This window comes from Alternaria arbusti (assembly GCF_024043155.1).
Source record: "Alternaria arbusti strain BMP 1465 chromosome Unknown scaffold_13, whole genome shotgun sequence".
NCBI lineage: Eukaryota > Fungi > Ascomycota > Dothideomycetes > Pleosporales > Pleosporaceae > Alternaria > Alternaria arbusti.
Window position 1 is genome coordinate 245,107 of NW_026249953.1, and position 15,484 is coordinate 260,590.

The 15,484-nt window shown below is 52.6% G+C and overlaps 6 protein-coding genes and 1 non-coding gene across 7 annotated transcripts; 3 read left to right on the plus strand and 4 right to left on the minus strand.

Moving 5' to 3' along the window:
• Positions 1–814: 814 nt before the first annotated feature.
• NOG1 (Nucleolar GTP-binding protein 1) lies at positions 815–2,958 on the minus strand (the record flags this gene model as incomplete). Its single annotated transcript, XM_051448857.1, has 3 exons — positions 815–856; positions 912–2,757; positions 2,876–2,958. The coding sequence occupies 3 exons, from the start codon at positions 2,956–2,958 to the stop codon at positions 815–817; spliced, it is 1,971 nt and encodes a 656-aa protein (XP_051299854.1).
• Positions 2,959–4,480: 1,522 nt separating this feature from the next.
• J4E86_008345 (uncharacterized protein) lies at positions 4,481–5,156 on the plus strand (the record flags this gene model as incomplete). Its single annotated transcript, XM_051448858.1, has 2 exons — positions 4,481–5,048; positions 5,083–5,156. The coding sequence occupies 2 exons, from the start codon at positions 4,481–4,483 to the stop codon at positions 5,154–5,156; spliced, it is 642 nt and encodes a 213-aa protein (XP_051299855.1).
• A 152-nt stretch (positions 5,157–5,308) lies between these two features.
• J4E86_008346 (uncharacterized protein) lies at positions 5,309–6,076 on the minus strand (the record flags this gene model as incomplete). The annotated part of the gene is made up of 1 exon (XM_051448859.1): positions 5,309–6,076. One exon carries the CDS (start codon positions 6,074–6,076, stop codon positions 5,309–5,311), a length of 768 nt encoding a protein of 255 aa, XP_051299856.1.
• A 622-nt stretch (positions 6,077–6,698) lies between these two features.
• Positions 6,699–8,331, plus strand: J4E86_008347 (uncharacterized protein; the record flags this gene model as incomplete). Its single annotated transcript, XM_051448860.1, has 5 exons — positions 6,699–6,770; positions 6,822–6,957; positions 7,012–7,195; positions 7,246–8,060; positions 8,114–8,331. The coding sequence occupies 5 exons, from the start codon at positions 6,699–6,701 to the stop codon at positions 8,329–8,331; spliced, it is 1,425 nt and encodes a 474-aa protein (XP_051299857.1).
• A 428-nt stretch (positions 8,332–8,759) lies between these two features.
• On the minus strand, positions 8,760–10,631 carry J4E86_008348 (uncharacterized protein; the record flags this gene model as incomplete). The annotated part of the gene is made up of 1 exon (XM_051448861.1): positions 8,760–10,631. One exon carries the CDS (start codon positions 10,629–10,631, stop codon positions 8,760–8,762), a length of 1,872 nt encoding a protein of 623 aa, XP_051299858.1.
• Positions 10,632–11,909: 1,278 nt separating this feature from the next.
• On the plus strand, positions 11,910–12,912 carry J4E86_008349 (uncharacterized protein; the record flags this gene model as incomplete). Its single annotated transcript, XM_051448862.1, has 2 exons — positions 11,910–12,331; positions 12,378–12,912. The coding sequence occupies 2 exons, from the start codon at positions 11,910–11,912 to the stop codon at positions 12,910–12,912; spliced, it is 957 nt and encodes a 318-aa protein (XP_051299859.1).
• Positions 12,913–13,581: 669 nt separating this feature from the next.
• On the minus strand, positions 13,582–13,685 carry J4E86_008350. The gene has a single exon. It is a non-coding gene; the product is annotated as a tRNA-Glu (tRNA).
• Positions 13,686–15,484: the final 1,799 nt, after the last annotated feature.

A 15,484-nucleotide genomic window follows, 5' to 3' on the forward strand; every position in this document is an offset into this window, starting at 1 on the left:
AACGCCATAAGACAATTGCGCAGTGGAATGGCGTAGCGCAAGGGCACGGAATTAGTCGCTGCAGCGGATGTGGAGCGACTCAACCGGAACGCTTGGATTACTTGGCATGCACTAACACCGATAGCGCAAAACTCCCAACGAACGGGATCTGGGAGATGAAAACAGGAGGTTGGAAAGTGAGAACTCTAGGCGCCCGCACGCGAGACGGGACTGAAGGATTTCGTTGTGCTTACGGTCATCTCTACCTTGTTGCTCTTGCGCGAAGTTGCATCGAACAGCTAGTAGAGATCGGCATCGTGCAGTGAAACCCCTTCGGCATTCCCTGGAGTCATTTGGGGGTTGTAAAATATCGTGGGAATGTGATAGCGGGTTTGTGGTTGTCGCAACTTCAGAGCGCCTTCCAAACCACGCTTTGAAGGGTCGGTAAGCAAAAAGCCTTGGCAGGGCGTAACAAGGCTGAGCGCTGTTTCATGCTATTTTCGCCCTGCAGGATGCCACCACCACGAGGGTGCGGCAGGCTTGTGCCGTGATCTTGGTGTGTAGTCTGCCCAATGCCTTGGGTGTGCAGATCGCTGGTCTTAGGCCGGGCAGTAGCTTCACCTGTGTCAAGCCTAGAAGTCTGCTGGGCATCACCAACTTCATCGAAATATTGCGCGATAACTTCGCTCGAGTCAGGGTGGTGATGGAAAGAAGTATTGCATTACCACGCTGCTTTCATCGACAGCGAGTTGGTATCTAATGCATCCCAAACGCCAGCCATGATTTTTCCCACCTGCAAACACGCAATGCAAGAACGCATAAGACCCCAGCCCGCTTAACGGTGGCTGGTCTTTCCGATACCACGCTTTCCTGCAGTCTAGATAACTGTTAGCAATTGTGCTGAAAGGTAGATGGTTCGGAAGCAAACTTACCAAATGCTTGATCAAAGAACCAGTCTGGTGCCTATCGGCCTCACCCTGCCTGGCCATCCTGTTCATCTTCTGCTGCGACAACTTCTGCAGCCTCTCAGCCTTGGAAGCGGCAACCTCATTCGTAACACCATCGTTCCTCCTGTTGGTGCTCTGGCTGCGGCCTCGGCTCTTGGCACGTGCAAGCATAGCAGCACCAGGCGTATCGACCTCCATAGCATCGCCACCAGGAGCCTCTGATCTTCCACGAGCCAAGCTGCGGCCTCGCGCCTCTGCCTTTGCAGTCGTACGCTCGACAGCCGCTGAGGGATCGTAGCCGAGACTCTCCAGATGTGTCTCCATCTTTGACATTTGCATGGCCTTCTTGGTCCTGGGAATGACGGCCCTGTTCTTGAGACTCTTGCGCATCTTGGCCTCGTTGCGGATGAGTTGCCTCTTCTCACGGATGAGCTCTGCCTTGTACCTGATGTCCGCTTCCTCTGCGTCTTCAAGGTCGTCGTCGGAATCGTAGAAGCCCTCACCCTCCAGCTTCTCCTCCTCAGCTTCGAGCGCAGCAAGCTTGGCCTCGATGTCAGGGTCGATGAAGTCGTAGACGTTCTGGCCCTTGAAGACCTCAGGAATGCGGTCGTGTTTCCACTCGTCGTTCTCGAGCATGTAGTTCTTGCGGAGATCGATGTTGTACACACCAGCTCCACCGTCTGCCTCTTCCAAATCACGCTCAAGGAGCGGCCTGTCAGGGTCTTCTTTGTCGTACTTCTTCTTGTTGAGTACCGCCTCTGGAATGGAAGTCTCGCGAGTAACGCCGCCCAACGGCTGGGCAACGTGAATACGGCGAAGCAGCTCACCGAGACGGCCAGAAGGCTCGCCGGCGCTGTTGGTACCGGCCTTTAGCTTCTCAGCGTTACGGGCAGCGATCAAGCGATCGCAGACAGAGTTTCGCACGGCCATAACACCCTCAGTTGTGTTGCAAGAGAGCTCGAGCATCTCAACCTCGCCAGACTTGAGCATACCCTGTAGCTGTTCCTGGGTCTCGGGGTCGAGCTGATTCGGGCGCATAAGATCGATCTTGTTGATGACGATGGAGATGAGCTTGTTGGCGAATAGAGGCTTGATGTTGTTGAAAAGAGCGATTTGCGAGGCAACGGAGTAACCGCACTGCTCGCTGAGATCCATGAAGTAAAGAATGTGGGCGCGGAGATGGGCAATGGCGCAGATAGACTGATGTTCGATAGTGTTCATGTCCTCGAGCGCGTGGTCCAAGATACCGGGAGTGTCGACGGCCTGGAACCGGAGCATCTTGTAGTCGAAATGTCCGACATACAGACTCTTGGTAGTGAAAGCGTAGGGCTGTACCTCGACATCGGCCCTTGAGATGGACTTCAAGAATGAAGACTTGCCGACGTTGGGGAAGCCGGAAATGACAAGTGTGCGGGTATTGGGGTCGATGGACGGAAGACGACCCAAATGCTGCCTAACCTGCTCAAGGTAGACGAGAGGGTCCTTTAACCTCTTGCAAATGGTGGCCATACGACCCAGCGCGGCCCTCTTCAGCTGCTTGCACTGGAAGAGAGACTGTCCGTACTTGAGAAGACGGACATAGTCGCGCGCAACCGTCTCGATCAGCGACTTTGCGGTCGAAAGCTGACCAAGCGCAATTCTGAAGTGATCCGCATCGTATAGGGTGTTGAGCAGATCGCGGTGGAACGGGTGGATGTCGGCGAGGCGGGGGAAGGCCTCGATGGTGGTGGAGAGGCGCTCGGTAAAGGTTTCGGAGGTGTACTTGACTTTTCGCGTGTAGAAGGCTCGAATTCTGCTAATCTTGAATCCAGCACGAATCTGTGTCGGCAATCTGGGGTTCAGTCAGCTTTGTCATCCTTTATGCGATATGCATTGCGCCTGCGAAGTCGCAAAGCGCCGGGTGGTAGAGGGAAGGCGCTTTGCGCAATTGTGTCGAGGAAGGCACCTACCTCCTCTGGGTCCTGGAAAGCACGATGTCCAGAAACTCCTGGCTCGTGGGCACAGCGGGGATATCCTTCCACTGGGTCTTCATTTTGGCGACTGCGGGTGTTGATGTCGAGTAGAGCCGTCTGCGCGTTGGAGAGACTTCAGGGCAAAAAAGTTCACGACGCTATCGATACCGGTGGGGAAAATCGTTCGCCTCGCCGCCGCGCTAGTCCCGCATCCAATGTTAGCGTCGTTTGTCCGGGCAGTTGCACCCACCCATCACGCGCCTGACAACACCATAGTCCACATTTCCACCATTATATTCTCGAAATCACGTAGTACGTTCGAGCCGCAGGACTCGGCGCTTTCATGTAGTCGACAGAGCTACCCTACTCTTGGGGTAACTTAGCAGTATGAACAGATGTATAATTCGGCGCAACTAGCATTGACCGCCGGCCTGTTCCCAGGACAGTGGCATGTCGAGCGGCTGATGGCGCGAGCGATGCCTTTCGCGTTGGCGTTCTCAGCTTCTCTTTCTGCCCTCATCCCCTCAAATATGTCCAGATAGATTCACTATGAACACCACGGTGAAAGAAGCTGTCACCCGCTGCCAGTTACCGAGCTGCGCGTGGCTCTCTTCAACTAACCTGACAAACCTCACCAACGTGCCACCCCTATTACCAGATTCAGATCTCTCAGGTATCGGAGTGAGTATCAGGACTCAGCCTGTACCAACGCGACTGACTCCGGTACGATAGGTCATCTTGGGTTTCTCGATCTCAGCATACCTCACATTACTCCTACTCATTATCCACTATATCACTGTCCACAACGTCCATCAAACAAAAGGCGCAGCAAGCATCCGCATCAATGCAGTCGACCATCGAATCCTCACTTTCATACGCTCACGTATCTTCTCATGGACTCCCAGCCGACGCTTCCAGTACGCCATCGAAAAGTCCGTTCTGATCCTCAGCGATCTGAACCTAGTCACCGGTACCGCGATCCTCATCGCTGGTTACTCGCAACTAAAATGTGGCATCTCTGCGTATCATTGGCAGATGATGGTCTTCATTTCGTGGTTCGCCAGTTTCGCTTTCGTCTCCGCTACGACCTTTCTCGAAGGCTGCTCCCAGACTAATAAAAGCATGCGACTTATCAGACTCGTCTTTATGGTTCTACTTGCTTCGTTATTGATTGCTGCTTTGCTTCCGACGGGGTCGAGGATGTGGCTAAATGGGTATCCGGACGATGGTGAGGGTTTCTATCCCAGTTTGAGCGCTATTTGCTTCTACAAAGAGCTTGGGATGCGGTCGTTCTTACGGCGCGGTCCTAAGATATGGTCCATGATCTTCTCGGTGGTTATCGTTGGTGTGTCTTTTGTTCGATGTGGTATACAACTACTTGATCGAGGTGGGGACGTGTCTCGCACATGCCTTCGGACGTTACCTGGATCGAAATTCAAGCGCTTCCTCAAATTCTTGGAGGACAAGACATTATCTCATACGATTCAGGCATATATCTGGCACGCACCATACCTGCTCTCGTACACTGGCTTCATCATCGCCCGAGCCATCTACGATGTCTCTGAGTCAATGCTACTAGAGATCCTCTGGCTGACATTCGCAATGGCATGGGGTACCATCAAAGTCTGGGATACACGCGCCGCAGCCTCATGGAACTATGACGGCTACAACTTCACGCTCAACCAAAAGGTCTCCGAAGAGAACTCCTGGGGTTTCGGTCAGACTTTGCCGTTGATCTTACTACTACTGCCGCTTCTCTCAATGGCCCAGGCGTACCTTGACGACGATGCAAAAGCACAAGAAGCGTTGCGAGCGGACCGGGATACATTGTCTCCGCCTGGAACGGCTGCCGTTGAAGAGACGGATGACCCAAGCGCCATAGACGCAGATGTCTCCAATCTACAAAACCGCAATCGGCTTGTGAACCTTCCAACATACCCCTACGAGAACTTCGCCTCGCACTCCTGGTATCACGATCACATAATCCTCTTGGTCTTTCAGATCATCATGGTCAGCACTGTCGCGCTTTTCTTTCTCACGCGCTTAGCAGACATATTCGGCATTTCCTCTATCCTACGCAGTAGACTCTTCGTCATCTGGATCCTAGCTATCTTACCGCTGGCGTCGTTCATTTACTTGTCAGCATGGTATATTGCAGCTTTAGTGGTCGGTACGTGGCCTGGTGTATGGAGACGGTTTTCCAGCGAGGACGAAGAGAGGAGAGACCAGACAAGAAGAGGGCAAGTGGTGCACTGGATATGGCGCGCGGGTCTCATAACAGGGTGCTTACTGTTTACGTTCTTTGTCAGTCTAGAATCTGCCGGACCGAACTCGCTGTTCTCGTATCTGAGATGAACTCAGGTAACGTTAACTCTGATTTATCTACGAATGTCGATAGCTCTATCGTACGACTCACTCATCCTTGATGATTCAGTCCAGGACCTGATAATGAGCATCCACCGGATTCTTCCCATTAATCGTAAGAACATCCTGAGGACACGCACTCATCACTACAACCACATCCCTTAGCGCTTCCAAAACAACACAGTCTCCAGCCTTCGTCTTCGGCTCTTCGAAACTAATGCCTCTCTTCGCTCCCTCACCCTCCTGCGTAATAGGAATGTTCATAAACAAATTGAACGGATCCGGGACTCTGTATCCCATCTTGACTTGCAGGTCTCCAATCGCTTCCTTCTCCTCAGCCGAGAGAGACGAAGATGTAGTCAACTCGTGCAGAGCATCCCAGAAGTTGTCTGTGCAAGACTCATGGTATCCATTGACGCCCAACTCACTATACCGCCATCGATCACACGCTGCGACCAAAGTGTCGTGTACACCTGGACTTGTATCTTCCACCAGCTTGACCATCGGCGCCCTCTTCTGGCTGACCATTACATCACCTACTCCCGGCGTCACTTTCAAAAGTGTGGCACGGCAGTGGCACATGGACATGTATTCGGGGGCGCTGGCAGCGGCGTTCGCAGTAGCAGAGTATTTGGACGGCGAGTCGGAAGTCGCGTTGGGGTAGAGCGGTGCTTCGACTTTTGAGGACGCGGTGGTGAGGGTGGAGGAAGGGAGGGCGAGCGCCCAGGTATCGACGACTTGGTTTCCGTGCGTGTTTGTTATCTTTATCTTTTGACTGGTCCTGACGAGGGTGGCTGCTCCGCGGCGGGCGGGAACAGTTTGGAGGGAGGTCATGGTGCGGTTGTTGGGATGCTGTAGTCTGTAGTCTATAAGAGTTGATATGTGAGTATGCGATAGACCCAAGCTGCTACTTGGAAGCAGGTGAGGTATGCCATCATATGTATATGCGTACCCCACTTGTGCTGTCGCGTCAGGTCGTGGGACGGCAAGATAGGGAGATAGGAAGATGACGTCCGAAGCCTATGTCATCCTTCGAGCATAGACTAGCGCAAGAATGGTGAAGTTTTTTGAATCGCCAACGACAGCTCTGGGTCGTGGCTACAGTGGAGCGATTGAGTTTAGGCGCGCGGTGTGAGCGCGTAGCATCGAGTAGCAAACATGGTTCTGACCTCGGGAGGCGTCTCTTAACCACGAATATAGTCCAGACGAAATCTTCTATAAGACACGTAGGTTTGAGCGCAATATATGAAGCAGGCAGTGTCCGGTGAAAGCGAAAGTAGAAATTGGAGTTGCGACATCGAGGTACCACCTGCACTGCAATCGCGCGTATCACGTGTCAAGAACGCGGTTTCCTGGAAACGACACCCTAGCATTCCCGAGCGCCGCAACCCAAATTATCCCCACCACAGCTCGACTCCTTTACCGCCAACCCGCACCATTCCTACCCACTCCCACCATGGCTGCCCTCGCGACCAAGACCGAGTCGCAGAACATCTTTACCAAATTGAAGTCGAAGCCCGCGAACAAGGTACGTCTTGCAAGCAGACAGATACTCGGTCAATGCCTAACACACCCCTAGATATGCTTCGACTGCGGCGCAAAGAACCCAACATGGAGTTCCGTACCATTTGGCATCTATCTGTGCCTCGACTGCTCGTCCAACCATCGTAACATGGGTGTCCACATCTCCTTCGTACGATCCACCAATCTCGACAGTACGTTCACTCCGAGTCTCGTGGCTATACAATACACATACTGACTGAGGGTAGTCTGGCAATGGGATCAATTACGAATCATGAAAGTGGGCGGCAACGAAAGCGCTACCAAGTACTTCCAGTCGCACGGAGGCTCTGCTGCGCTCGCGAGTAAAGACCATAAAGCCAAATACACCAGCAATGCCGCCACCAAGTACAAGGAGGAGCTGACCAGGCGCTGCGCTGCGGACGCCAGGATGTAGGAGAAAATTATTCTATCCCTTAAACTGGGCTAATCAGATTATGCAGGTACCCCAACGAGGTCGTTATCACAGATGTACCCGAGGTTGGCACCGACGGCACCAACACGCCAGCCAACGACGAAGACGACTTCTTCTCGTCATGGGACAAGCCCACTATCAAGCGCCCGTCGAATCCACCTTCGCGTACCGGTACACCCAAGGTTGGAGGATCACCCTTCCTGAAGCCTGGCGCCAATGGCAATGGAACAGACCGACCTAAGTCGCCACTCGTTGGCGGTGAATCGAGCACACCCGCTGCAAAGCCCGCTGCCGTACGAAAGACGACCGCCGGCGCTGCGCCGAAGAAGAACATTCTGGGAGCCAAGAAGAAGGGTCTCGGAGCGAAGAAAGTGGTTGCCGCAGATGGAGGCCTAGACTTTGAGGAAGCAGAGCGGAAGGCCCGTGAAGAGGCTGAGCGCATCGAGAAGTTGGGCTACGATCCCGAAGCCGAAGCCGCTGAGGCCGCAGCGGCCACCAAGTCGAAAGCCCCCGAAGCATCCGCCATCGTCTCCCCGACCCCCGTATCACCGCCACGAGGTGGTTTCGGCTCCACCTCCAAGACCGAGCGCTCCAGCCAAGATATGGAAAGGTTAGGCATGGGCGTACAACGTCTGGGCTTTGGACAGGTAGGTGCAGCGAAGAAGGCTGCACCGCAGAAGAAGATGGGTGGCTTCGGCAGTGTAGGCAAGCCTGCGCAGGATGACGGCGAGAAGTACGCGCGAGACAAGTTTGGTACACAAAAGGGCATCTCCAGTGACGAGTTCTTTGGACGCAACGCATTCGATCCTACTGCCACCGCGCAGGCCAAGGAGAGGTTGTCAGGTACGTGATATCTATAAAACCATGCACGTTTCGGTTACTAACTCGCCATGTAGGCTTCGAAGGCGCGAGCGCTATTTCCTCCAACGCATACTTTGGCCGACCCGAAGACGAAGTCGGCGACGAAGACTACGGCGACCTCGAAACCGCCGCCAAGGACTTTGTCCGCAAGTTCGGTCTTACCGCTGGCGACGATCTCGAGAATCTGACGAACATGCTCGGCGAGGGTGCGACGAAACTGCAAGGCGCTGTTCGGAACTACCTCAACTCGTAGGATGACTTTGTGGATGACGTTAGGGCCGACTACGATGGGCGTGCGGCCGTGTACTGAACATACTCCTCCGGTGTGTGGAGAGCAGGGCTGGTTACCATGTGTAAATCTTGTCACAGACGTCAAAGAAACGGGTGTGGGCGCTTGGTGCATTGCATGGAGCGGGCGGATGAAAGACCATGAAGCGTGGAGTTGGCCGTACATTTCTATTGCGCTGAAGACGTGGGCTTGGGAATGGGTGTTTGGGAGTATAGACAAACGCAACTAAGAGTCCTTTCAATTCAACCTCGTAATCTCATTCCCTCTCCTTTGATGCAATACGTAACTCTGAACGCCTGACATGGATAACTAAACAGTGAACTAGGCAGACATCTCTCTAGATCCAAATCCAACACCAATCTCTCCATCCAGCCCTCTGCATGTACAGTCATTCAATCCTCCCTATCCCCCCAAACATCAGCCTCCTCCCTCGCCACAGCATCTAGATCAATCATCCCCTTCCCCCTGCCACTTCCTCCCTCATCATCATCGTCTTCCTCACTGCTACTCTCCTGTCCCCTTGCCTCTTCCCTACTCATAGACCCCCACCCCGCATCCTCATCCTCGTCGTCTTGCGGAAAAGCAGGCGACACAGGGACGAAGTCGTCCATGAGGTTACTAGGGAGACCAGCGGGAGCCGGGCGGGGATGAGAAGATGACGGTGGGGAGGGGGAGAGGGGCATCATTGCCATTTCTGGGTGGTTGGATAGTGGTGGTGTGGAGGGGCGGTTTGGGGGTGTGGTTGCAGCGTGGCGGGAAGAGGACGGTTCGGTGTGGGGAGGTGGGTGTGGAGAATGAGAGATTTGAGGTTTGTTGCTTTCTTTCGAAGAAGGCCGGACATCTTCTTGCTTCCTCATCTCCTGCCTTGGTGCAGGCGCTGTTTTCACAGCAGCAGAGGTATCAACCTGCTGTGTAGGCGGCAACTTGGCATGATGCTCCTGCTGCTGTTGCTGCGAGAATGGGAAAATGGAGAAAAGGCTTTGGCTCAGACTGTGTCTATTCGGTCCGCTGGGTCTTTGTTCTTGTTGGAGTGTTTCTTCCCTGCTTCGAGGCTTGTTGGGTAGTGGGTGCGATGCGGAGTGTGAGTGCGAAGGAGCCTTTCTGTTGGACACTGGACTGGGCGGTTTCGCAATAGTGGCTTCTGGCAGAGAGGCTTCGCACATTTCGCAGGCTGTCAAGGCGGGATCGTTGAGGAAGGTGCAGCGTGGGCATTGCTTTTTGAGATCGGGTGTTGATGGGCGCTGAGATGGGGAAGGTTCCTGGGGTGGTTGTGCCTGTGGTCGGGGAGGTTGGCGTGGAGGTGCTGGTTCGTTCTGGGTAGGCATCTGGTAGCCTGGGCTGTATCTCTGTGCGGTTCTGGAGTTTGGTGGCGCTGTGTCGCGTTGTCGACTGGTAGACGATGTACCTGCACTCGCTCCAGCGTTTGGATTCGGGTCCACTGATATTACGACCTGTACGTCTCGTTTCGTACCACACTTCATACACTGACACTGCCGTACAACGCTCTTCGTATACGTATCTGTGACCTCGGTCGGTGCATCGAACCTGATCTCAAACTTTCCTGGCTCACCGAAGCCTGGCGTATTCCTGTCGTTTCCTCTCCCTTTAGCATTCGCATAGCCTGCTCCTTTCGCCACGATTGGTATGATAGGGTCGACTGCTCCGAAGATGAGATGATCCACAAAGGGGATCAACATTAGTTTCCCGCTGGTCTTGATGTGATGGTCGATTTCCGGACGAAGCTGAAACGAGTCGATAGACTGTAGGACGCGGAAATACTTGTTGAACATGTCGCCGTACCATTGGCGAGCTTGAACACCCTGCTGCAACAAATCTTTCGCAATATTCCGCGGCGCAGGACTTGGCCACAGTGCATCGATCAAATGCTTCTCTTTCAGCGCTTTCCTTACCATCAAGTCTAGTCTTGCGCATTCATACAATCTCTTCTCCAGTCTTTCGTGCAACTCGTACTTTGCGAATCGTATAACCAAGCCTCTCACGAATCCAGCATCGAGGTTCCATTTTCTTGTAAAGTAGTCCAGAGATTCCAAATCTTTCTGCGCCTGCGCGTTCGCGGGTCGGACTTGGAGCGGTGAGAGTTCATGGCCCATGGAGATCCATCGTTCAGTCTGCCGTGGAAAGGCGGTTGCTGTTGACCAGAATGAGCGGATGGGATAGTACTCGGCTTTGAAGTAGTTGTAGACGAAGTCTAGGAAGTCGGCTTCTGTGAGCGGCATTGCTGCGTGGCCGCGTGGGATGTCCATGATGGGTGTTGGTTGTGGGTGGCGAGACGTATGAATGTCTCAGGCGTGGAAGGCAATCACAAAATCATTCGTGACGAGAGATGAAGACTTTGGCCGCAGATGTGGAGGTAATCGAAGCGCTGTTGTGACCTAGCGGCCTGAACTATGCGAAATGTTGCTGCCTGGATGAAGTTAAAGATTATGCGTACAGGAACAACGTGGGAATTAACAAAAGTGACGATGCCTATTTGAAGCTGCGCCACAGCATGTGATGTGTTAGAGAAGCGCTTGGAAGTCCGACTGCTCTGCTTGTTCTTGTGACCGGGTTTCTGGACACGCACGTCATTGTGTGGCGGTGGCGGTGCTCGCACCTTCCGCGTCGGACCTGAGCGCCCTCTTTCCTCGACATTCCAGAACTCCAGAACTCCACAACAACACGCTCGTCCCATATTCGCAACACGCCATCGACGCCCATAAAGATGGGGTATCAATGCGCACTCACCTGGCGTCGATATTTTCGTCTCTGGGGAAGAACGGGCTATTGCGCAGGTGTTTAGTTGGTGGGAACACAGAGATCGGGCTTTCGACGAAACCAGGAAAGGATTACAGAGCATCCTAGCCAGAACATCTACAACTCGACTGCCTTTTCTCGTGGAAATACCTCAACCTTATCCGGGTCATACCATCTGGAAATAGCCCAGCCTTGTCAGGGTCATATTGAGGTATCCCTTATATGTGCGTGGAGTATTACCTCGGCTTGGTAGACAATCCGAAGGAACTGACCTCTTGAGAGACCAAGAAAAAGCCTCAGGAACGGCACATCTAGAATAAAACTCTCCTTACCTTCACGACACTAACCATGTTTGAAGGTGGTAGCATGATCGTTCCAGCCCAAGTCTTGCGCAAGGGTCCGTGGAGGTAAGGGTTGAGCAAGGGATTTCCTATTCAAAAATGATCTGGCTGATCGGTGTGCCGCATCTCACTTTCGAAGCTCTCCGATACGTGGAACCCCTCTTCATTTATGTTGGAATCGGTGTTCAGACCCTGATAAGAGGCTGTCGACATTGACGCACATGGCTCGCACGGGGTATACAGCGATCTACCTGGAGATCTCGGCAGCCCACGCTGCCTGCTGCAAGTGCACCCGCATGCGTGTATCTAGCACACGCCCGATTACTAGACGCCGTTGACTAGTTAGGAGGCTGGCGAATACACTTATACTTGGCTTGGTCCCTCATTGTCACACAATCACATTAACTGTCCCAATCCCGACCTGATCTTCGGCGGTCCGTATGTACAATGTCTACAATTTCTACCACTACAACGGAGAAGGACGAGAAGCCCGAGCGGCTCGATATGTCGGATGGTTTGCAGATCGCTCAACCTGAGACATATCCCGAGGCCGTCAACCGCTACTCTGCTAACGGCGATACGAAGCTGCCACAAATCAACGATGATGACGATGGTGGACGCGGTCGTCTGCCGCGGACGAGGTCCTCACGCCTGCGGGGCTCTCACGACATTCTTTCGTACCGTACTGCATTGGACAGCGATCAGTATCAAGCCCCTCACATCCAGGTCCCTCCTGATATGTGGAAGAAGTTCTTCGCTCACAGGCGACGCAAATACTGGTTCACCATTGCCATGTCATTCACCATCGTTGCTGCACTTGTAGGCACCAGTATAGGGGGAGGACTTGTGGTGCAAGAGAAAGCCGATAAGTAAGACATGGTTCTAGTTCTTTGACATTGTCTAATGCTTGAGTAGGAAGGCCGAAGCACTTGCAGCGGAGCAGGCTGCGGCGAGTTCGAGCATGGAGCTGTTTCCAACACCCACGTCGGCGAGTCCATCGGATATTTCAGCGGATGCCCCATCGGATACTCCAACGGATAGCCCGGCGGCTGCAACTGAAGACACAGGGACGTACTACTCTGCGAGACCATTTGGCGCCATCCAGTCAATCAATGCAACATGTCCATCCACGCTCCTCATCTCAAGTCGACTGGAAGGCAAGAAGTCCGATATTAGTGGTCGGTATACCTACAACTGTCTCGACAGCACCAACATCCTCGACACCATCCTCATGAGCTTCACCGCATACACCCTGGAGCAATGCGTCGACGCGTGCAGTCAATACAGCGCCATGAACGCAAGCAGTGCCTGCAAAGCCGCCGTGATTAGCTCTGACTTTAGTACAAGGTACGAGACTGAGAATGGCGCGAATTGCTGGCTGAAGAGTGGCAGTGGGGATGCGAGTACGGGACAGAATGGGTATACTGCGGCGGTGCTGCGGGAGGATTAAGTGCAAAAAGAAGATGTTGTCTATCGTTCACCATTGTAAAGATCATTACCGGCGTCTGTCTTTGTCCACATGATGGACGGCTTGGGGTTTCTTGTTTGCAGAATTAGCGATCATTTGAAGTGACCCCGTCACGACCTGTTCTATACCAATACCAGTCGTTATAGTTTTGTGTTTTAACAGCACCTCATTCAAGGAAGCACTTTGATGCGACGTTGACGTGAGGTCGCCTAATTTGCATGTTTCCAGCCTAACTCAGGCTGCAGACTTGTTTAGGTTGACCTCGTATGAGGTGTGAGTGTGGGTGGGCTGCTAGTCCGCTGTAGTTTGCACGAAGCCGATCTACACTTCTGGCAAGTCTCATTCGAGTGCCCTTCCATATCAGAATCCATGAAATAACACAGGCAGTTGATTACTAAGAGCAAGCCGCACGAAAGTAGTGGAGCAGTGATCGTGGTAGGGTAGACTCTCTTCGGTCGTACCTGCATGCCACGTGTAGTCAACCCAGGCAGTGACTTCACATGTCGCGAAGAGCAAAAGAGAAGTGTTGTACTATACTCTAGAGGCTATCCAAGTACATACCCAGCCTCTGAAGCGTCTCGTGGGTGCAGGCAAAAAGATATACCAACCCATACTCGAACCTGAAAGATGCAAAAAGAACAAAAGAATTGTTTCCGACACCGGGAATCGAACCCGGGCCTTGCCGGCACTGCGCTGCAACAGCGAGCTGACTCTGCTATGAGAGCGGCAAATCCTAGCCACTAGACCATATCGGAAGTTGATGGAAGTTAGAAGAGATACAAGTATTATAAAGGGAGTTACGAAAGTTTGACGTGGCGACGATGAGGTTTGACCAAACTTTGCTGAGGGGGCTGGGGGGTATGGAGAACTACACTGGCAAGCTCATGGAAGATTCTGACATGTGCGTAGTGATGGCGGGGAACTTTTCTGCAGACCCCTGACTACCCCCACTTCGTGAAATCTCTACCAACAGAACTCTCGGATGGACTGCGGATGTACCACAAAGATGTTTGGAGCCACTGGAATCGCCGTACGAATGGTTGGGGCAATAGAAGTGGTGCAACACATACGGCAAGCCAGTGCGGTGAAGTTTCACAAAGCTACATGCCTCCTGTACATCTCGATGACGATCTTCCACGCGGGATATCTACCAACACTTCGCAATATCGCGCAGCATCTGTTTGCATAGAAGTATCCTGGCTGTTGCCTGTGTCAAGATGGCGCACTGATTCCGGAGACCTTGAAATTGTCGATGTGACTACTACAATGTTTCGTGACAGTAGGGAAATCTATTTAGCATCTTAATCTATCAAATACTTCTACAACGTGATGAGTCCACGATGCTTTCCAGGCGCATGGTTTCAGACCCTCGTAAAGTTTGGCCAGCGATGGCAAAGCATCCATACTTTACCGAAATCGAGGTTGTCGAGAGACTCATGATAGAAACCTACTAGATGCACGCCGGTTGCCGAACTTCGATTTTTGGTACGAGGATACTGCTGCAATTTGGCCTTCTCAACATGTCATGACACAGCCGTAGTATCGTACGGCTCTTCCTACAACGACATCGACACCACCGCGTTGAGAAAAGAGACTAAATAACTTAGAGCCTACGTTAACTTCAGCTCATTGACATCGTGGTACTCATGTTGATGTAGGCTTCTGGGTGTTGAGTGTATTTCTTGAATAAGATTAAACGTCAAAGTTAGTCCGTAGGAATCATCCTCGATGGTCAAGTCTCCATTCATCAAGACGCCCAATAGACGATATATTACTCTTATTGAGCCCGCGACCATATCCGCTGTAGTGCAAATCCCCGAGGTTTGTACAGCCTTCCTCTCGGTTTTGCTTTCTTCGAGAGATACACAACACGCGTTATATCATCCCTACTCCATGCGACGAAACAGGGAAATGCGACGTTCGGTGCGAAACAACCCTCTAGTCTGTCGCGTTCGGATTGTCGTCAGCCCAGAACTGCTTACTCTGGGCGAGTCAAGGTTAGCTTCCACTGTTCAGCCAAATCTTGAATCTGGTACTGCACCCGAGTTCAGTAGTTTGGTTGAACTGCTGAGGGGTAATTTAGAGGCTTATCAGATCGACGAGATCGTCATGCGCGATCCAGATGTCATCTCTGGTGCTGGGTAGACATGCTGCTCGCGCTCTATGTTTCAAAATAGCGGAGGTTCAAAATGGTTCGAATTGGTGTTGCACTTAAGTATCTCTGCCACGCGCCGTGACATAGGCAAAGCACCAACATCACCCTACAACATATCGTCAAACAGTACGTCGCATTGCCCATACGAGTGACCCAATAAGATATGAACGATCTTTCGGGCGAACCAGGGTCCTGGCGATCGACGCCAGGCCGTATAGAGAGGTTGGGAGATAGTCGGGTAACGTTTGGCGCGACTCCGGCAGGCTCTCGACCCGAGTAAAAGCAAGTGTAGCATACGTACGTACTTTGACGGCAACGTACTTCGGTACTCATCGATGAGACTAGTCAAGATTAGAAGGAGGTGCATGTCGTAGTCTCTGGAGAAATGCAGGTACGAAA